General features: G+C 35.5%; 1 protein-coding gene across 1 annotated transcript in view; it reads left to right on the forward strand.

The window, feature by feature from the left end:
• Positions 1 to 214: 214 nt before the first annotated feature.
• Positions 215 to 23,120, forward strand: part of LOC112322897 (desmoglein-1-like) — a 38,455-nt gene continuing 15,549 nt past the window's right edge. The window contains exons 1-10 of the mRNA XM_024580548.4: positions 215 to 486; positions 9,589 to 9,624; positions 9,888 to 10,019; positions 11,212 to 11,367; positions 12,920 to 13,064; positions 13,754 to 13,920; positions 15,799 to 15,933; positions 16,241 to 16,426; positions 18,557 to 18,816; positions 20,238 to 20,377. Of these exons, the coding sequence (XP_024436316.2) occupies positions 442 to 486; positions 9,589 to 9,624; positions 9,888 to 10,019; positions 11,212 to 11,367; positions 12,920 to 13,064; positions 13,754 to 13,920; positions 15,799 to 15,933; positions 16,241 to 16,426; positions 18,557 to 18,816; positions 20,238 to 20,377 (1,402 nt within the window). The 5' untranslated portion in view covers positions 215 to 441. The remainder of the gene's footprint in view (positions 487 to 9,588; positions 9,625 to 9,887; positions 10,020 to 11,211; positions 11,368 to 12,919; positions 13,065 to 13,753; positions 13,921 to 15,798; positions 15,934 to 16,240; positions 16,427 to 18,556; positions 18,817 to 20,237; positions 20,378 to 23,120) is intronic.

Below are 23,120 nucleotides of genomic sequence, written 5' to 3' on the forward strand. Positions count from 1 at the left end.
TTAATAGGGAAAGAACCTAAACAACCTGTGAATAGAGCTTAGTATGAAAAGCCCCTATCAATTGCATCATTCTCTATACTCCTGATCATTTTAAAGGCCTGCCCTGAAAACCTTCAGTAAAGGAATGAATATGCCATCCCCTACAGAGAGCTGCCTTTTGGCCTGAAGAAGGGTGTGTCCCTATCTTTTAGCTGGAAGCAAGGATGATCTTGTTAAGCATCTTCAGGAGACCAGCCCAAGTTTTTAGGGTGGGGATCTAGACTGGTTATACCTACCTTCAGTCTTTCTCCCAGCAAAGGCAGAAACACCTCAAAGCCTGCATGTAGAACATCTACTGAGAAGTTGTTTTAATCAGACATCAGCTGATCGGGGGGAAAGAAAAAGAACAGAGAAGAACAGACAGCACTGCCCTGGTCTTGGATGTGAGAGCACCCAGCAGCGATGGACTGGCACTTCGGAACAGCTGCAGTGCTGTTCATTTTTCTGGTGAGTGGATTCTGTTAAAAACCCTTCATGATCACTCTCGTTGTCAGCAACTGAGTACTTTTTAGAAAATGTTGTTTAGTGTTATTTCTAATATAAACCCACTAAAATTTCTTAATGACAATGTGATTTTATGAACTAGATTTTTAAGTAGTGTTTCTCTCTTTAATTGAAGACTCAGGATCGTATTAATTCATCAGTGTCAACTGATCAGATGAAATCTCTGACAATGTCATTGCTATGTCATTCTGAGAAAATATGAAATTTGGGGGAGTCATCTCACTCTTTAATAGCACTTTGTTGTTCAAATTGTCTTTTGCAGCTGGGCTTTTAATGTAATATCACAGACGTGTCCTAATTTTTAATTTAGACATTTTTACACTCTTTTGGTATCTTTGCTGATAGACCTACTACAGTTTTTAAAACATAAGAATAGGGTCCCTATGAACTAAAATCAGCAATTTGTGACTGGCCTCACTACGAAGATAACCTCATTGGTTCTATATGTGCCTGGGATACCCATCACTAATATGGAAAGTCCCACATTGCTAAACTCTGAATTTATTCAAAACAATATTTTTATTTCAAAAAAATGGTGGTATGGTAGGTTTATAAATGACATAGTAAGTGAAGGAATGGCTATAATTAGAAATGTAATTATTACAATACTGGTTCTTATTAATAGAAAATCAGTTATGACTATGATATACAAGTTGCACAGTAATTATCAGACATATGTAATAAAAAGTCATACCATTGTCCCCTTTTCACATTATTAGTTTTGTCTTTTTAAAGTTAATTCTAAGTACAGCACCTGTGTGTTGCATCAATTTCACTCATACCACAAATTTCTGAACCACAGTCTCCCTAACAGTAAAGTTAATGTAATGGAAAGAGGCAAGTGTCAGTTAAATCCTGATCCAATCTGACAGGATGCACGTAGAACTGTGGTTCATGTTTGTTTCTGCTTCCTTAAGTTTTAACTGGAGTGTTGGGTTTCTATCATAACAAGTTAGATCTTTGATTCAAGATTAGCTTTAATTCAGTTTATTAATTAAGACACATCATAACCAATGAATTTAGTTGTCAATAAACATCAATAAGCTGGCCGCTTTAGTTCTAAGTTGACCTTTAAACATGACCTCTACTCCGTGGACTTTCTAATGGATCTTTAGGATCAGTTGATATCATAACTTGGGATGTGGTAGGGATTAATGAGCATCATGCAGTTTGTCATTTGAATAGAGGAGCATTTGTACATTGTGAAATAATAAAATACTTTCACTTTTAATTTTATATAAATTTGATCTTTTAAGGCCTATAATAGTTATAGTTGATTATTTACTCAGATGCTTATATACATTCATAAGTCTATAAGATACCTTATTTGATTATATTTATGATCATTTTTAATTACATCCTATAAAATTTCTTTAAAGAGCCATTTTCCAATTAGTCATTCTTCAGTAAAATGTATCATTTTATCAAAATCATGTAGTGAAATTTCTCTCTTTGTACAGAGGTTTCTGGGCACTTTTACTATATTTTTTGAGTCTAGATAGGTTTTTTTTGTGTGCGAATGGTTTGTTTGTTTCTTTTGCCATATCTTACTTTAGAATTAATCACAAGTTTCTTATATGCCTTATGAAAATGATTTCTCAAAGAACTTACTCTATGATGAATTCAAATGTTTCATTTTTACATTATTATAACACTTTTATAAAGCATTTCACTTTCTAAGGTTTGGAAAATCATAATTTATTTTCACTAATGATTTAACCATTTGATTTGGATAAGTGTCTTTTGGAGTTGTGTAGTCTATTTTTGCTTTAAAATATTTTTTTTTCCCTGAAAGCTAACCACCCCTATAGAAGACTCTTTCACTTACCTTTCTGCTACTCACTGTGAATGTTCACATTTACAAAAAAAAAAAAAAGGGAGAGAGAGAGAGAGAAATTTATGTAAAGCCTTTATATTCTTCTCTTCTCAAAGTTGATAAGTGAACACCCACAGTAGGGAGCATAGTTGGACAATTTTGAATACCATTAAGGCATTTAAACTGGTAGTGCCTTTAATGCCAGTCCATCTGAGAGGCGGCAGCCATCTATTGCAGCTATGTTGTGTAGTCTGCTCGATATCCTGAAGGTATAGGCCTTGTTCAACCTGTGGGTTAGAGCTGGGAGGATAAAAATGAAGAAGGGGCTTTTGCAGTGGTCCATATTGCCACAGGATTATTCCCTTCAGACAAGACTGTGGAAAGAAAATAGCTTATACCTGTTATAACACAGCAAGTCCAATAAATGTTATTTGATCTGCATTAATTTTTTGCCCTTTTTTGTTTCCATGAAATTAGTGTATGGGGGGCTATTCTAAGCTAGGGAACAAAGTAAGTTATGCACCAAGTACCAGGAGTCTCTGAGAGTGTTTGTGATGATGGTAGGAGGTGTGTCATGGTCACTGTGGGAAAGCAAAACAGAACCAGTGGAATTTTTGTAGTTCTAGTGATTTCTAAAACTTGTACATTTCTTAAGTCCAATGAGTACAACCAATATACTTTCAAGGTACTTTTTTCTAGAAAGCGAACTTCTGCAGCAAAGAACTCAAATAAATTTATCTTTATCTAGTACCAAAGGTGATCCAATTTCTTCAGTACATCGTATCAGCCTAGCTTCTTCTATTTTCATGGTTAATATTTCCTTTCTCAAAAAGTCCTGTGACCACCTGATAAATTAAGTCCACACTTTGAACTTAGCTGAAATTATTTATTATTTAAGCAGGAGTTTATCTGACTATTTATCAGCACTTGGACAAAAATACACAAAAGTAATACAGGTGTGGGCAAAAGTAGGTTTACAGTCATGAAAAAGTTAAGCAGAGATTTTATTCTTGTATTATTATTTATTAATTATTGTATTATTTATTTGTATTAAAATGGTAAACATACTTGGTCCCACCCCTGTATATACTTTATTACATAGTTCATCAACTTATTTGAAATGGACATGTTAATTTCCTGTATTTATGTTCTCTGATGGTGAGAAGGAAGAATTAACAAACTCCTAGTGATTTCTGGAGCACACACTATATAAATAAATATTAGTATTTCAGTAAATATTTTGTAAAAAATGGAAACAGTATTTCTGTTCACCTGTTTAGTAGAATTTGTAAATTGTATTTAAGCAAAATCATTTCCATTTACAGGGGGCTCTTAACTGCAGATTTCATGGCACAGTTAAGACCAGCATCTTCTAGACACTTCATGCAAATGGACAGCACACATTTATCATCATTTAATTAGTTTCCATTGCCACAGAGGAAAACACCTTGCCATGCCTGAACTAGGCAATAGAAAAACCCAAAGCGCTAAAAATTGCGGCCTTGATAAATCTAAAGACTTGGCCCCAAACGGACAAGACACACCTATTTAACAGGCCTCATGGGTCCAGAAAAACAACACTCTTGTCTACACCCAGAGCACTGAACTCCTGATAACTCTTCACCATGCATTATTCAAGGACATTGTTGCTGAATGCTCCCATGTCCTAACAGTCATCGCCTAACGTGCAAGCAGGAGGCGTGCCTGGCAGTGCAATTAGGCTCGCTTTGCTCCTGTCAGTAAGGGAGCACCCATACAGAATGCTGGGTCACCACCCCTGCTGACAGTGCTTGGCATGCAATTTCCTTTAATGGACTTGGGTGGGTCAAAGTCATTTAAATGCTATTGGCTGCTGATTGTGCTCTCAACTGGTCTGTGAGAATAGAGCTCAGTCAGTCCTTTACACTGTCTAATGAAAAACCGCATCCCCACAAAATAATGGCTGTCTGTTGCTCATAAAACTACGTGACCGTAAGTTATTTGAGGGCATGTTCTGTCTGATTCACATTTGTACCTTACATAGTGCTTTGCACCAATGCAAGATTGCTCAGTAGGCACCTAGTCACACAACATAGAGGCATCAGAAGGGAATTTTTGTAGAGTTTATATTTTCCTTCCCCTACACTCCAAAAATTGTCAAGGTATTAAACAGGGAAATAATCATGTTGAGTTTCCCTAACATATTTTTATGATATAGTATTACACTAACTTTACATTTCATCTAAGGCTTACCACAGTATTTTTAGCACTTCAGTCGTTTAAAGGTTTTATTACAGCCTTGGATCTACACAATACACATTCAATATATTATTTGTCAAATAAATAAACCAATGAACAAATAAGAGAAGTCAACCTATCAAGAAGTCAACTGCAGACTGCTAGCTTTTGTGCAAGCAATAAAGAGGAAATACAAAAGAGGTTCTTTAAAAGAAGCTATCTTTTATATTTTAGCTTTGTCTCAAGTTCATTCTTGTGATGACTATAACACTTAAATATGTTACAAAGGGATACTTAACAAAGAAATGCCAAGTAACTGGAAGACCACCTCACAATTATTAAATAAATGCAAGAGGTATTCCTTATAAAATTATAAATTACTACTTGCAAGACAATTATTGTTACAGTAAAGAAATGTAAACTCTGTATTAAGAGAAAAGAACTAAAAATGATATAATTATTGATTCATTGAAACTAGCATGTGATCTTGTATCCTGTGGTTGTTGGGTTTCGCTTTAAAAAAATATATGTGGATTGGCTTCTAAAATATAGATGATGGGAATTGTCATTGTGGATTCACTTCAAGTGATTATTCAGTGCTGTCAGAATTTTAGCACTAAAAGGGCTTTTAGTCTCATATAGAGAAGAGGACAGAGTAACTTACCCCAATACCCATATCCAAGGGGCGAGAGGCTAAGAGGTACTCAGTGCGTTTGACTACCCCTGTATTCATCTCTAAGTAAGTCTTGACAGCCTCCACAGGGTGTATTTCCAAATTATTTCGGAATCGGTATTACTCCCCTAATTACCAGAAAACAATTTTATCCTTACCCTAGTTCTGGGTCATCCAGTGTGATATCCTTCAATTTCCCTGTCCTAATCAACTGATTTTATCTCCATCATTTCATCTTCCTTATCCCCTGTCTTCAAAGCCCTTTCTCTCTGCTGCTTCTCTCCTGCTCATCACATACCTCCAGCAAGTGCTTTCTCAACCTCTCCTGTTTCAAATCAAAATCTCCCACTTTCCTACTATTGTACTTTGAAAAATCCACCTCTCCCTGTCCCAAATATCTCCCTGGACACAGCATCTTATTCTACTATCAATTCTATTTCCTCATGTCACCAAATTTCTAAAAAAAAAGTGGCATCCTTACGTCCTCTTCTCCTCCATGTGTTCCACATGCCTCATCAGTCAGGAAGGGCCAATTCCATCCAACTGAAAGCATTCTCCTGAAGTCACAGAAACACTCAGAGTTTCTCAGGATTCACTCTGCTCAACTTTTGTATATCATCTGACACTTGCTGACAGTCTATCTGTCTTTCAATTCTCCTTCCTTTGACACCCATGACATTGCATTATATTTTCCTCCTATTTCTTTGGCCACTTCTCTTCTCTCTTTTGATGTTTCTTGTTTATTGTCATGGTTCCCAGTTACATAAATGCAGGAGTTCCCCTGGATTCATCCTCAGCCATGGGCTATTTCTTTCCTGTGTTCTCTACTTTAGGGATTTCAAATTCTCCCATGATTCCAACCATTCTACCTGAGCTGGTGTCCCTCAAATCTGTGTATCAGGCCTAAACATTAGTTCACGGTGCTGACACATATTTCAAATTCCTAATCATCTTCACCAGACATTGCTCTGGCATCCCACACTGGATGTGTTCCACCCCTGATTGTGCTTCTGCCTTGCTCCTCATCTCCTAGTTTGTAACTGCAGTGGTCTCAGATTCTCCCTCTCATTACACCCACACACCACTTGTTCTCCAACCTGTCCATTTTGATCCAGCTGTATCTCTCCGTGGATCTCTCCCAGTCTCATGTCTGGACTGACTGGTTGTAGGAATTCAACTGCTGGTTGCCTGTAATAATCACTGCCTCTTCCCACCACTTCCATCAATTGTTATCAGAGGATTCATTAAAATCCACAACTTTATCACGTCTTTCTCACGATCAAGAAACTACAATATTTTCCTACTGCACAGAGATTTGGTATTAGAATTCAAAAAGTAACTGTATGCAATATAGTCAATGCCTATCATTTTATGAATGAGAAAACTAAAGATCAGAGAATGTTGGTAGTACAGTGAACATTTTCTGAGTCTACCTAATGCTCCTTGAATCTCATCATTTGGCTTAAAGGTCAAAGAATGACTTTGTTTCCAATTTTATTTTACACTCCGAGCAAAAGGCACTATGGATATGTCAGCAGAATGTATTTTTAAGAAGACCTGGCAGCTTTCTAATTGCTAATCCAATTGAGAGCCTGACTATACAGTGAAACCTACTTGGTCTTCTGCCTAAGTTGCCTCTCATGGCAAAAAGAACGACCCAGGTTCATAAAGTGAGAAGGTTAGTGGCCTCTGGCATGGTTCTCCAAAACAAATGGAGGCACTGACACTTCACTGTGGTGAGGGAAGCACAAGAGAGAGAGGAGGTGAATACACAATCCTGTAGTGATGAAGAATAGGCTTCCAAACAGACAAATGTGGTGTCCCCACATCCACCCCCAACACCCACAAATAAGAGGAGTAAGTGTTCATGAGTTCAAGGTAGCAAGAAGCACCCAGGTGAATTAACATCATTCCAACTCTGCACCCAAGCAGTACTCTACAATAGTATTTCATTTCCTTGTCCAAACCATTTGGTCCTTTGCTTTTCTTCCTCTCCCTCCCCTAGTATGACTATTACTGTTGTTGTTCTTGTTTGTGAACATTCCTAATCGCAAGGATAATATGAGATTAGAGGAAAGTTGGGATTTATTTTTGAATTCTCAAATTTTAATGTCACTCCTCTGTAGTATATTTTATGTAGTAATTAACATAAATAGACTATCTTGCATTTAATTGTAAAACCCACACCTCAAGCACAAATTTAGGCTGAATTGTATTGGATTGTATTTAATCATTAATATGGAAACCTCAATTTCCTCATCTGTAAAATTAAGATTATTATAGTTTTGATCATGTGGACTTTGAAAATTAAATGAATGGATTTCTCTAAATATGTTGTCTAGTACTTGGCTATCATTTGTTGAACTGTAATGGTGATAATCATAATGATTAACATTAAATATATACCATGAGTATATAACTCATATAATAAAAATATTGGCTTTTTAAATTACTCATATTGATCATAATACAATTTTTATTAAATTATCAATTAAAGCAATTTTTAAAAAATTGTGTACTTAGACATTAAAATTTATTTCAATTTAATGGTGAAATTAAAACTTACTATAAAAGTTATTTACTATATTTTGAAATTAGTATTCAAAAAGTACTAATTTTTACTAAATAAAAATAGTACTAATTTTAATAGTACTGAAATACTATTAGTATTTTTTAAAGATTTTATTTATTTATTTTTAGAGAGAGGGGAAGGGAGGGAGGAAGAGTGGGAGAGAAACATCAGTGTGTGGTCACCTCTCAAACAGCCCCCACTGGGGACCTAGCGCACAACCCATTCATGTGCCCGACTGGGAATCAAACCAACGACCCTCTGGTTCAAAGGTCAGCAATCCACTGAGCCACACCAGCCAGGGCAATTTTTAGCCTTTTTAAGGTGCAAATCGTAATTTTTTTGAATCCTCACCCACAGACACTGTTACAGATTTTAGGGAAAGGGGAAGGGAAGGAGAAAGAGAGGGAGAGATACATCAGTACAAGAGAGTCATCAATTGGTTGCCTTTTGTATGTGCCATGAGCAGGGACCCAACCTGAAACCTAAGCATGTGCCCTGAGAATTGAACCCGTGACCTTTGGTTTGGGAGATGACGCCAAACCATCTGAGCCACACTGGCCAGAGTGCAAACCATAATTTTATTTTTTTAGTAAAACAGGTAAAGCCTCTTTACAATAATAGTTTTTATACTTTGCAATTCTAAAAATAATTCAAGTAGATATTAAAAATGACTTATACAGGGAGAAATAAAAACTAAAAATTCACACTGCATTAATTCTAAGTGTATTTTAAACTTAATAAATGCAAACTAGCCTTCAAATCCACACCTAATTTTTTAGAAAGATGTTTTACAATGTCTTAAGTGTGCTGACGTATTAAACAATACATAAGTGTTTGTGTTTTTGAAAAATGACTTTGGTTTTTAGAGGAAAATAAGTTAAATCACTCTGATTTAACACTATAAATAATACATAAAGGTCAAGACCAGAGCTGAGCTGAAAGTAGGCAGAGCTGCGCTTGACTAGCTCACTTATTTAATGTAAGAGACAATACTAACAAAAGTTGCTTACCTAGCGATTAGTCCCAACACTCTGAAATTTCTTCTCCTTGCTTTGGAAGGAAGCATTTACACAATAGACTTTCTTTAGTGTGAACACTAAAATATCAAATGTGAGCTCATTTATACATAGAGAAAATTATTTGTTTTTATTTTAGAACTTTATATTCTCATATTTCAAGGCAAGTAAAAAGTTATCTTAAGATTCTCAAGAATGTTAGAAAATAATTTACTTACAATTAGAATGTGAAGAAGCAAATATTTTGAGGCTTTCTGGATATTCGCTGCTTCATATTCTTTCTTCATCCCAAAATATATTTTTCTATTTCCATCTGAGTCTATTCGGGGCTAAAACTTTAGTCAAAAGTTTTGGTATCATGACTTATTGTTGAACATCACTAAATATCTCCAGCTCTTCAGGCACAGGATTTACTAGGAGAACCCAATTTTCCAACTCTCATTCCCACTGGGATCTAGCTTATATTATCCTCGCCTACATGATTACAAGTATCTGCATGCACTAAGGATGAAAAAAAATTTAAAAAGTATAGTGAGAAAAAAAGAAGAGCAAAATCGAAAAGTAAAAACTAAAAGAAAAAGAATAGTTAGCATCATTATCAGACCTGAGAGATAAACCAAGTCCACCTGCTATCTAGACTGAGAAAATAATTTTAATGACTCAGGTTTGTTTGATTTTTTAATGATTTGTTAACATAAATTATAAAGTATTCATTTAAAAATTAAATATTGTGTTTATCATATTTTTATAGGTGGTGGTGGAAGTTAACAGCGAATTTCGAGTCCAGGTAATATATAAATTGAATTTTTCAATACAAAAACAAGGAAAATGGTTCAGGAGCAACAACACATCCCTGCCACCACCTCAAAAATAATTCATCCTTATAAGTAAAGTTAATGTTATGTTGAAATTAGTAGAGTTTCGAAATTACCAATCTTCCCACGTAAGCATCCTTTCTGGCATTGCAACTACCCCTCCTACCAATTCTTTAGTGGAATGTGAATTATGGATACAAGTTAATAGGTACCATTATTTACCCGCCCATTCAAGGTGAGGGATTATAACACTAAAAATGGCACCATCAAGTGGCATTCAATCCGAAGGCAAAAACGTGAATGGATCAAGTTTGCTGCAGCCTGTCGTGAAGGAGAAGACAACTCAAAGAGGAATCCAATAGCCAAGGTAAGTCTCAACCCCAAAACATAAAATAAAAAATCAAATGGATGAAGTTAAAGTTTCAAAAGAACCTGTCTTTTAAATATTTTATGAACATATCTCACTGAGAAGATATGATATAAAACAGAATAATACTCATTCAGGTTTTGAAAACTGAAGCCATTAGAAGGATAAATTAAGATTTTTAGGCACTCACATAAACAGTGAAACACTGACTCAGCTTACTGGTGACATTAATACACATGATCATGTGTTACCCTAAACTCTAGATTTCAAAATTATAGTGATTTAAGTAATGAATTTACCACTTGGCACATTTAGAGGAACTATTTCAATGCATGCTCTTTCTGCCTCATAATCTTTTAGAATTAAATTCCTACTTTTGGCTTGTTTATGAACATTCGCAATGTGCCTTCTTTTGTAATCTTTTTCTTTTCACTTGCCTTTATATGTCTTTGTACACATACATGCCCATTCAGAAACACATCCCCGCACACCGATTCACTTATATATGAATATATATACATGTATGTACACTGATACACATTCAAACATAACACTTTCAATAGATATAACCAAGAGACACTCCCATACAAAAATTTATTTCAAAAAACTTTCCTGGTTTCTATAACCATTTGTATAAAACTGCCTCCTTATTTTCCTGCTAAAACATTCTCCCCATTTTTAGAATTAAGACCTTCACACAGTCAGATATCTTTTCTTACCTACATAAATCCACTTCAATCTTCTTCTAAAACACTTAAAAATGTTTTTGAATTGCAAGATCAAAGTTAATGTAACAACAACTGGTCTACTCCTTGAGATGACATGGAGTTCCCTACCCGAGACCTAGTGCTAGCACAGAGCCTGAGAATAATACAGTCAAATTGTAAATGATGAGGGAACAAATAAATACATGAATAATTTAATAGATTAGATGTGTTAGGGTGATATTTTACTTTTTTATTTTCTGGTAGGAATACATTGGATTTCTTCTATTACATTAACAGTTACCACTAAAATGCTAGATTGGTAACTACACCACTTATCTAGTAAAGTAATTCTCTACCTCCTGAATTTCCCCCAAAATAACAGGGACAGAACACTCAATACCACTCAAAAAAGACAGCAATTATATATCAAATATAACAGACTTATTTTGCATCCCGTAATATTTTCAAATGTTCTCTTTTTGCAGATTCATTCAGATTGTGCGGCCAACCAGCAAGTTACATACCACATCTCTGGAGTAGGAATAGACCAACCACCTTATGGAATCTTCGTTGTTAATAAAAAAACTGGTGAAATTAACATAACGTCCATAGTTGATCGAGAAGTCACTCCATTTTTCATTGTAAGTGGGTGCAGTGTGAATATACAAGTATATGTTCAGGCCTAAATTACTTTTGGATTATCTCAACTTCAGCTCATGTTTCACTTCATTTCAAGAGTCTCAGTATAGGTGTTTTTGGCTGTCCCTTAATTCATGAGCAGCTGTGACCCAGAGACACACAGAGAAGGCTGAGAGGCAGATGAGTGTTTTGCTTAAGTGCCTTAGCAAAAATGCGAACCTGGGGTCTGGCCCCAGTGGCAGGCTAGAGCATTTGTGTGGAAGGGCAAGTACTCAACTTTTACTTCTTTTTCTTTAATCCAGTTGAGAATGTTGGTCTGTGATAACTCCAATGCCAAGTAATGATCCTATAGCTACTGCAGGAGCCTTCTCTGAGTGGACGCACTTTAGTATAAATGCGCATTGCTCAAGCTCACCTGAGCACAGGCTGTGCCTTGGAAAGACTTAGTTCCTCTTTAACAGAATCTTGCTCTGTCCCTTACAGTAGCTGTGACAAAGCTTAAGTGTTTACTCTTCAAACCCTTAACTTCATTCCTATTTTAAGCAGCTGACCTCATGCCAATTTCATTAAAAAATCTGAGTCTCTCTGCCACAAACTCCTATAATTGATTCTCTCCACCTGCACAGAAATAAATGGTCTATGTTAAATCCAAAAGCAAGATGAATTGTCTGTGTTTTTTTAAATGTGTCTTGAGAGTTTCAATTGTCCCATAATTATCTGGTGTTGAGGAATCTTATTCTATTAACTTTGACTTCATATTTCTTCTGCCTGCACTGTAGGTTGCTTCCATCATGGTTCACACTTGTTAATACTCAAAATTAAAAATAAAGAAATAAAGAAAACCTTTTTTCACCTTTTAATCTCTTCTAGTAAAACCTTGTCAATCCATCTCCAAAAATACCTCTAAAAATAGCTTTGCTGCTTTCACTCATACTGCTTGTCTGTATTCTTAAGACAATTTTCATTCTTTAGTCTTCTATTCCAAATTAACATTCCTGCCTCATTTTCCATGATGTTGTCCTACAAACTCTCCTAATGAGCATGCCAGCCTATTAGGTCATGTTAAAGCACAGTGCATTTTGTATGAAATATGCCAAATAATTAAAATAGTATCCATTATATTGTACTCATGTGCACACCTAATAATAACGATAATACAAACACCCATATAGCCAGGACCTACTGATGAGTGCTGTTTCTTTGAAGCCCCCATGTGACTTTCCATGTGACCACAGCCTCCACCCCAATAGTCCCCATTCCTGACTTCAAACACTGAGTTTTCATTACTTTGTTTCTTCCTCACATGAATGCCTTTGCTTGGAACACCCAGCCAATTCCCAGCTCCACCTGTTGAAATTCTCTTTCAAGATCTACCTCAATCATCACATCCTCCTATGACGTCACAGTGCTGTTGTTTTCCTTTTGTAACTGATCAAGCTACCTGTCATTGAAAGTCTTATTTTTCTTTTAGTTACACAGTGCCTAGTATAGTGTCCAAAGTAAAAAGGTATTATTTGTTGCATCGTATAATTATTCCTTTTTATTTCTCTCTAGATTTACTGCCGGGCTCTAAATGCACAGGGCCAAGATTTGGAGAGGATTCTTGAGCTCAGAGTTAGGGTCTTGGATATAAATGACAACCCTCCAGTGTTTTCCATGTCTACTTTTCTAGGACAAATAGAAGAAAACTCTAATGCAAGTAAGTAATCAACTTTAAGTACATAAGTGCATATTGACTTCCAGATCATTCTTCATCAAAACTGCTTATAGGACTAAAGGTAAAGATGAGGGATAGGACAAACTAACTAGTTAAACAAGTTTGTCTTTAAAATTCCTAGTTACCCAGCACTAAACTAGGAACCAAACAAAACAGAACAATAATATATATTTATTGAGTATGCATTATTCAGTAGGAAGTGTATATAATTTTCTCTCTTTAAGCTGCTTAATTTTCTCATGAACTCAAAGAGGATTGTCCTACTGTCATCCACATTTACAGATGTGGAAACTGAGGCCAAGGTCGTATATCGAAAAAGTGCTAGAAAGTTGAGAAACTATTGGTCTGACCTTAATATCATTTTGTTTCGCCACAGTGACCTTAAAACAATGCCATTATACTAGAATAGAAAGTGGAGTGGCAGAACAAAACTTTTGTTTGTTTTCTAACTATCAGCAATATCTAGGTTCTTAGGAAAATGTGATGTTTCGTCAATGCTAAGCTATGCAAAGGAGCTGATATATGACTACGTTAGAGAAGGAGAAGGAAAAACTGGTAGAGTGCACATTGTAGGAACCAACCAACCCTAACATCATGCTGAGAAAGCAATATGCTGTGTTGTACCAAACATGCACACTGTCCAATCACAACCAATTTTCCTCGTGTTCTAGATACACTGGTGATGAGACTCAATGCTACTGACGCGGATGAACCCAATAATTTGAACTCGAAAATAGCCTTCAAGATCATAAGCCAGGAACCTTCTGATTCACCCATGTTTATTATCAACAGATACACTGGAGAAATTCGAACAATGAATAATTTTCTAGACAGAGAGGTAATCTCTTTTTCTTTTAATGAGATGTTAGTTCATAGGAACTGATTACTAAAAGTAAGAGTACCTAAGAAACAAAAAAAAAGGAACTGTATTTCTAATTTTTAATTACCTAATGTTTTTACATAAAAATATCTTTAAAATGAAGATATGGGGATCCCTCACATACGTTTTATACTGTCATTTGTTTTCATTTAATCTTACTTAGGATTTGCCTCAAATTAAGAAAACTGTATTCTGAGAGTACATAAAATATGCTTTCAGGATTTTGCTGTTCCACCCCCCACCTTGGAAAGTCACAATGCATGAACATGGCTGACGCTCTAAGAAATTTTACAGGCTAAGTGACTTTGCCTTTCTTTAACACAGTGTATTTTAAGTTCTTTTGACAACAAAAAAGTCTTCTTTTACTTCCTGTGCTGCACCTACTGACAGCCCATTGACTCCTTTGGGAAATGAATCACAAAAACAGAATCATGGTTAAAAATTAAGTAACATCCAGATCAATGTTTTCATTTACAAATAAGAAAACAATCAGTGATTGTTGTCAGATTATAATTAACATTACATGTTTTCTACCATACCCTGTGGCCTCATAACTTAATGTAAAAATATCAACTTTCCATTATCTTTTACTGTTAATAGAGTATAGCTGACCCTATAGAGTGTAGGGGTATGAATGACAAAGTTTTATTTTCTAATACCCTTAAGTTAATATTAATCATAGAGTTATTAAATTTTTCAAGAGACTTGATTTATTTACTTTTAGAGAGAGGAATGGGAGGGAGAAAGAGAGAGAGAGAAACAGCAATGTGCCAGAGATACTGATCATTTGCCTCTCACCTGCCCCCTACCCAGTACCTGGCCTGCCGCAACCCAGGTGTGTGCCTTGACTGGGAATCAAACCGGCGACCCTTCAGCTCACAAGCTTTCACTCAATCCACTGAGCCACAGCAGCCAGGGCTCAATATAGTTATTTAAAAATGACAGTTTCCTGTTAAGGATCTAGAAGTTTAGGATAAATCAGATTATATTTGCAGTTCTTAATGATCCAAATGCCATCAGTTTCTAGGTTACCTATATCTCCTTTGTACTTGTTTGAACATTACGATCAGAAGAAATTGACTAATTAGCTATTTCTGAAACTTTCTTAAAGAACCCAGTGAAAGTTCTTTAATGTCGAAAGAGTTTTAGTGGTGAAGAGCTAGAAGAGGGAAGGAACTCTGCATTTGCTGGGACTCCACCAGAGCCGACATTCTTAACCTGGGGTCCAGGGAGAGACCTCAAGATGTCTCTAACTATGAATCCCCTAAGATTACACCACATTTTCAAATGAGAATGCAGTTGTGCGTGCTTCCTGAAGAGCAGTCATAGCCCTTACCAGCTTCCAAAAATTTAAGCACCATTGAGTAGAATCAAGAAGACAGATCATCAGTAATTCCACCGCCACAACCTGCCACCACCATCCCCCAAAGTGCAAACCATTTTTATCTCTTTATTTTTTCCATAATAAGGGCCTGATTATCAAAGGTAAGGAATTTTTAAGCCAAAAATCTTGATAAAACTTAATCTCTCTACTCTTGATCATTTTGACCCACTCAACCCTTTATAAACATTTTCAAACATGAGCATAGAATAAGGAATGAGGCCTTTAAGAAATGTTGCTTTTTTAAAATGAGGCTGGATAAATATTTTGGGGACTAGAAGTGGAAACTTTCAATTGATTCATGTGAGGTTTGTGAGTTTTCAACAATCTGTGTTACCCTTATCACCACCATAGATTTATGTAACTGATGAGCCAACATTTTAAAGGTACTTTGCAAGAGACAGAATAAAGAGTGTCTATGTCAACTGTGCTGTGGTTTGTCATGTGTATTTTAGCAATATGGCCAATATTCTCTTGCTGTAAGAGGCTCAGACCGAGATGGTGGGGCAGATGGTATGTCAGCAGAGTGTGAATGCAGCATTAAAATCCTCGATGTCAACGACAACATCCCATATATGGAACTGTCCTCAGTAAGTATTTGTCTTTGAAAGTAATAATTTTTCACTCACCACACTCTAACATTTATTTGAACAATCTTATTTACGGATGTATATGTTATCCATAGTCACATACAACCCAAATGTAGACATGCACTTTCTCCAGGCTCGTTTATATAAGGCAAAGAGAGAAAAATATTTGAACGATTAAAAGTCTGACTATAAATGCAGATATTTTTTCTAAATAATGATTAACTCTAAACATTTAAAATAAGTCTAGCATAATTCTTTGACTCACATTGTTTGTATTCAGGGTTTTTTTTTTTCCTTTTTGTTTCAGGATTCCATAACAATCGATGAAAATGCTCTGTATTCAAATCTGCTCCAAATCAGAGTCATCGATTTGGATGAGGAGTTCTCAGCTAACTGGATGGCAGTCATTTTCTTTATCTCTGGAAATGAGGGAAATTGGTTTGACATACAAATGAATGAAAGAACAAATGTGGGAGTTTTAAATGTTATTAAGGTATGATATCATTATCCTAAATATTTTGGTCTCCTTGTCTTGTTGCAAAGGTTAATCCTAAAATAAAATATTAAGGTTTTACAAACTTGAGTGGGTGAAAGAAAAAAAATTCCTGTTTTAAAATGGTATATACAATAGAGCTTTTGCATAGAGAGTACTTTTGCTTATATAATTTAATGAAAACAGGCACTGAATTCTAACTCATAACACTTCTATCTATACAGTACTATATCACTGATCATATGAATTTTAAGAATTTTTAAACATGAGAGGTACTTAATGCTTACAACAAAGTATGATCAATCATTAAGTTTTGTTTTAGAATATTTAGAAAAATATTTTTAAAATCAGATTTAACATTAGTCTTTAAAAAATGTGTCCATGTCAACTTATATGACAACCATTATGCACTAAGAATACTCATCACATAAATGAAAGTTCTTTATTCCTCCAGTGTCTTTGTATGAAGTTAACATTCAATTGGTGCAACTGTAGAATCACATTCCCATTTCATTGTGGCTGCTGACCACAGTTTCTTATGACATAAATGCACTAGAGATTCCATCCAAGTCCCTAGAGTCCTCCTGTGTCCCTCTTACACTGACGATGCACCACATTCACCTGCAGTGAATTGCCTCTGAGAGGTGGGGGGACATGTCGGACTCCTAGGGAGCTGGTGGTGAAAGTTTCACCCTGTGCTGCAAGACCTGCCCAGTCTGCGTGAAAATTCGTGACAGCTGTACATGGACTGTAGGTGGTGCGTGCACTATGGATCTTTATAGCAAACTGTAACTCCTTTTCCACTATTTCCTCCCTTCAGAATAATCCTCAGAAACACACTCCTAAGGCATTCTGTCCTCCTAGGAATGTGTGATCACCTGTTTCTTGTCTTCATAAAGCGTCACCATGTCTATAGCTTCCGTTTAGTGAGGCCATGAGCAGAGGCTCTAGGCTGTTCCCCACGGCTTCCCTGTGATGGGTTATATGCCCCCATTACAGATAAATGCATTGGGTTCAGCGAGAGTACGTAACCTGCTCGAGTTCTCATAACTAGTAAGTGGTACCTCTGGCATTCACACCTACACCTCTCTGGCTACTCAGTCCATATTCTTTCCATGACACTACCTGGGATCCCATGCTGGGTAACTGAGTTACCCATTTCACACCAAACTACTATAATACTTTAAAAGTTAATCTTTTCTCAATATCTCATTGTGTAAAATGGGAATGATTTTGAATTTTCTCCCAGACATGATAGCATATATTATTTCCTTTTCTGTGAATATATACTATATATAATATGTATTTGTGTTTCTGTGTAATATATATGTATACATGATTTTATAGCCATTCTTGGAACTGCAATACAGCCCATATTAGAGCAAAGACTAAACATTTTCGCTAAGTGAAGAGTTCAGTTTGTGAATAAATGGTCATCTAAGTTACTCTCATGTGAAAACTTAGAAAAATATATTTGGCACAATACATACTTTGTGGATTTTATGAATAGTGGATATTGACACCATCCTATATAATGAAAATGACTATTTGAGTATTTCATGAGATGAAATAGTTTGTTCCAGAATCTGTCGAAAATACAAGAAGTTCTGTTTATTATATATATATATATATATATATATGAAACATTCTAACACCAGACTTATTGAAAGAAGTCTCATTTGTACTAGTAAAATACTCTAAATTTTTCTTTACTGATAAACCAGTCAAATGACGGAACCTACAATGTACCCTCCCATAATCTGTGTATATAGAACTACTTTCTGAAAAACACAAAGTGATACAAGCTAACATAAACTGTCTTTGCCACACAAAATGCAAGGATTGACCGACTATACTGTTTTTAATTTGGTGAACAATTAGGACTCACGGCAGACATTGTCAATTTTTGCAACAAGGGTCTAAGACAATTGGATTTCTTTCTTACTATGTATATTTTATGTGTTTGTACTGAATTAAAGATAAAGAAAGAATATATTGTATATTTATATGTATCTATATTTAATTAAAGGAAGAAGCATAAGGATTTCTTTGCCTATTATCAAAGGATTTCTTTCACTTCTAGAATTTTTTTCTTCTTATAGTAAAACTATTTCACTCTGTATTTTCTAGCCCCTAGATTATGAAGCTGTGAAGAACCTGCAACTTAGTATCGGTGTTAGAAATAAAGCTGAGTTTCATCATTCCATTATGTCCCAATACAAGCTCACAGCAACTGCAATCTCTGTGGCTGTGTCAAATGTAATTGAAGGCCCAGTGTTCCGTCCAGGTTCAAAGACGTATGTAGTGACTAGTAATATGGGACAAAATTACCAAGTGGGAGATTTTGTAGCTACTGATCTGGACACTGGTCTCCCTTCAACAACTGCTAGGTAAGACTGACCTTTTCAACTAATTTCCATCACATGTTGAATGAAGTACATATATTTCTTAACAAATGTTAAGTATGAATTAAAATATTTTTATTATTTTGAAACCATCATCTAATAATAAAAAGTACTAACCACTCAATTATTACTCAATTTAGTGCTTAACTTAAGAACATATAAAAATCTGTGCAAAATGCAAGATGTAAAGTGTGAAGCTGTAAATTGTGAAAATATTACATCTTTAGAGTTTGACACTCCTGTGTTTATATATTTTACTGACCAATTAGCTGATTACCACATGCCAAGGTTATTTACCCTGGACATTGTATGGACTGATTTTCCCATTGCCTATTTGTCCAGATTGAAATCCATTACATTTAATTACTCCCTTTGCTTTAATCGGCACTTAGTTGGTATTAGCCTTTAATAACTTTGGCATGAAAAATGAGGTAGATTAAGGAAAAATCATGTTATGTAATTTTTTTTAACTTTGCATATCAAAATATTTCGACTTGATCATAGAAAATCAGTGTGACTACGTGCACACATGTTTTACACGTGTGCTAGTGATCAAGAATTACAGTGGGGGAAAGGCCTCACAAATGAGTTCTACAAGGTCTTTCCTGCACTCTGCTCACACCACGTGAGTACTTCTGGCAGACTCTTGTCACACTGTACCCCCACTGCTGGTAAAGTCCTCGTACCCTGCAGACGTGAGTCACTGAGGGCAGACCACCCCCAACCGCACCCCTGGGTCCTCTTAAAGTTCTCTTCCCTGGGTTTGGTGCAATGCCTGAGACAGAGTTACTAACCAGTATTTCTTTAACAAATGTAAATGAGGGGAAAAACCACATGGAAGTGAAAGATGAGGAGGAGAGAAAAGAGAATAGAAATAGGGCAGAAGCATAAGGAAAGGACATACGTAGTTTGGAATTCAAATGAAGTCCTGTGAAGTCATTGTGTATATGGAGAAGGGGAGTGGAAATAGGGAGGCCAAGCTAATGATGAAGTAACTTCTTTGGTAAGAGAATACTTTAGAAGTATTAATGAGCTCAGGAAGTCCTAGGATCTGGGTCTTCCAGGATAGTGCTGATGGTACCAAAACCAAATGAAATGAGACTGCAAGTATCAAAGGAAAATTCCAACATCCAAGTGGTCATAAGAGACATTCCATCAGAAATGGCTGCTCAGAAACTCTTTTTCCTTAAATTTACATCTTTGTGTATTTGAATGTCCTCAAACACCTGGAATCACCCTGAAAAAACATTGTCTGTAATAACTGAAAAGTAGATACAGGGGTCATAACTACTGACCTACTGACCAGAAACACGTGTTTTATAAACAAAATCTCTCTCTCTCCCTCCCTCTCTCTCTCTCCTGTTAGAGAGCTGACATTAATGTGTACGGTTATTTTTCAAATACAGATATGTAATGGGAAATAATCCAGCCAATCTGCTCGCTGTTGACTCAAGGACGGGCATAATTACTTTGAGAAATAAAATTACCCGGGATCAATATAATATGCTTAATGGAAAATACGAAGGAACAATTCTGTCTATAGATGGTAAGAGATCAATTTATTTTTTTCTTTCTAAGAAGTTTATATATATATATATATGTATATATATATATGTGTATACTCAGAAATTAAAATTTTGATCACTGTATTTGGAAGTAATGTTTTTTCTGACAAAATTATTATACTGGGTATTATAAAATCAAATTTTTATTGATCTGAAAGGCAGTGTAATTTAGTGGATAAGACCATGAGCTCTGGAGTGAGACTGGTTTGGTATCTTGTACTCTCACTTACTAGATATGGGATTTTAGATAACTTATTTAAGCCTTTATCCCTCAGTCTTCAATATGGATTTAAGCAGTTACTATATATAAAGCACTTAGACTTTCACAAATATTAGTTTTTATTAATGTAAATAATTGAAGTTTTTATATTGAATGTATTGTAAAATCATTTTCAAGTGGACCAGAATCCAAGCTAACTTAACCTTATATAATCTTAGACAGTTGATGTAAAACTTTGTGTAAAAATTTTGGAAGTAGCATCCTTATGTCACTCTTCCAAACCAATACAATTACATTAGGCTGGTCACTGAAGGAGGGAAGTTGCTGAGCTAATTCTAGTAAGCAGTACTGCTACTTCAGTCATCCTCCTCCCTTCCTTTTCCCTCTCTTTTTTCCTCCTTCAGTCATCCTACAACAGGGTTGACAGTTTCCACTTCCTGTATGGATTAACAAAAATTAAGTAGCATCCTTAAAGGCATTCAAAAATTCAGAATTTGGACCAAATTGTAATGATTTTTCCACAATCAGTCAGAATAATGTAACTTTAAAACAACATATTACAAATAGAAACATGCCTCCGTCTATCAATAAACTTTATTTTGATTCAGTGCTGAAATAGGCTTAAGTGATTCCTATTTTACTCCCTTTCTTACATCCAGCAGCAAGCTTAATTGGAGACATGAAAGGAAAATTGGAACTTAGTTACAAAATTGTTAGGCTCCTGGCAAGGAGAAAGAATGCCTTTTCTCTTCAAAAATTGCAACCTTCTGGGGATAACGTTACATGTGATGGTGAGGATAAAAATAACAACAGACAACAGTGGAGTCAGCAGAGCTGAGATGAAAGGCAAGGGCTTTGCTATCACGAGCTGGATTTATGCTTGTCTCTGGGATGTACTTCCAGGAATATCTTTATTCATTAACTCTGAAACTATATATTGAATCCCAGCCAAACGTCAGCCATTGTGCCAGGTTCTAGGGTTACACCAATGGACAAAGGCTGACCACTGAACTCACATGTATATTAATATGATAGAGATAAAATGACCATGTCAAAATCATTCCTTTATTTAACCAAATTTCAATAACCTTAGGAAAATCTCTAAATTTAAAAGACTAAATACACATAAATATTACTTATAGCATTATCTTCAATAACTAAATCTTGAGAGCAATGTCAATAGTAGGTAACTGGGTAGATAAGCCATCATCCATTTTATTTGAAATTATATAGACATCAGAAATTATGTTAATGAAATGCTTTTTTATTTTTTTTAAGATTTTGTTTATTTATTTTTAGAAAGAGTGGAAGAGAGGGAGAAAGAGAGGGAGAGAAACATCAATGTGTGGTCACCTCTGTCATTCCCCCACTGGGGACCTGGTCTGCAACCTAGGCATGTGCCCTGACCTGGATTCGAACCAGTGACCCTTTGGTTTGCAGACCAGCACTCAAACCACTGAGCCACACCAGCCAGGGCTCAAATACTTTTTTTAAACATGGAGGAATTCTTAGAATGCAAAGTAAAAAGTATAAAATGGAATGAGCTACATGACCTATAAATAAAGCTTAAATAGTTTGTGAATTGTAGGCATTATAATTAAGGCCAAAAAATAATACAACAGAATATCAGCACAGGTTTTTCTTGGGTAGTGCTACTATGGGTCTGGTTGTGTCTTTGTTTCTGTTTGCTTCTTTGTATAATTTCATGCTTTTCAATTTATACACAGTATCCAACTATATCCAACTACTTATAATGTGAAGAAATACTCCAATAGTGTTATTAATAACAACCAATAATGAGGGTGATTGTAATATTTCAAACAGTTGTTGAGAGTATATGCTATGCACCTATAAACTGTCATGTAGGCACAAAAATATTACTTCTTCTTTTCCCTTGCACTTGGATGAGCGATACTTAGCTTTACATGACCTGAGTTCATAGACAGGAGTAGTGCAGTGTGTATATAATTTGAATAATATATCACATTTTCTTTCATAAAAATATGCTACAATGACTTTTGCAGCAAGCTTAGCTTCATAAACATGGGTTGCATAATATTTAAAAGATTTAAGGGTTCAAAATATTCAAAGCAATCCATGTGGTTCAAAAGTACAAATGTGGGAAAAGTGGAGACGGTCAAAAACTATGAACTTCCAGTTACTAAATAAATATGTTCTGCAGATCTAATGCACAGCATTGTGATGATAAATAACAAAACTGTACCATATACTTGAAAGAGTAGATCTTAAACTTTCTCACCACAGAAAAAGAAACGATAACCTCATGATATGATGGAAATGTTAGCTAACACTGTCGTGGTAACAATCATATTGTAATACATAAGTGTATCAAATCAGCACATTGTACACTTTAAACTTACATGTCGATTGCAATGTCTCAATAATGTAGGGGGGTTAGCAAAAAAAAGGTTATTATGGAATTTATAAAAATGCTTCCATGACAAGCACATGTAAATAATTGCAAGTGGGCTGGAGAAAAGGCT

Source organism: Desmodus rotundus, chromosome 10, assembly GCF_022682495.2.
Source record: "Desmodus rotundus isolate HL8 chromosome 10, HLdesRot8A.1, whole genome shotgun sequence".
Classification (NCBI taxonomy): domain Eukaryota; kingdom Metazoa; phylum Chordata; class Mammalia; order Chiroptera; family Phyllostomidae; genus Desmodus; species Desmodus rotundus.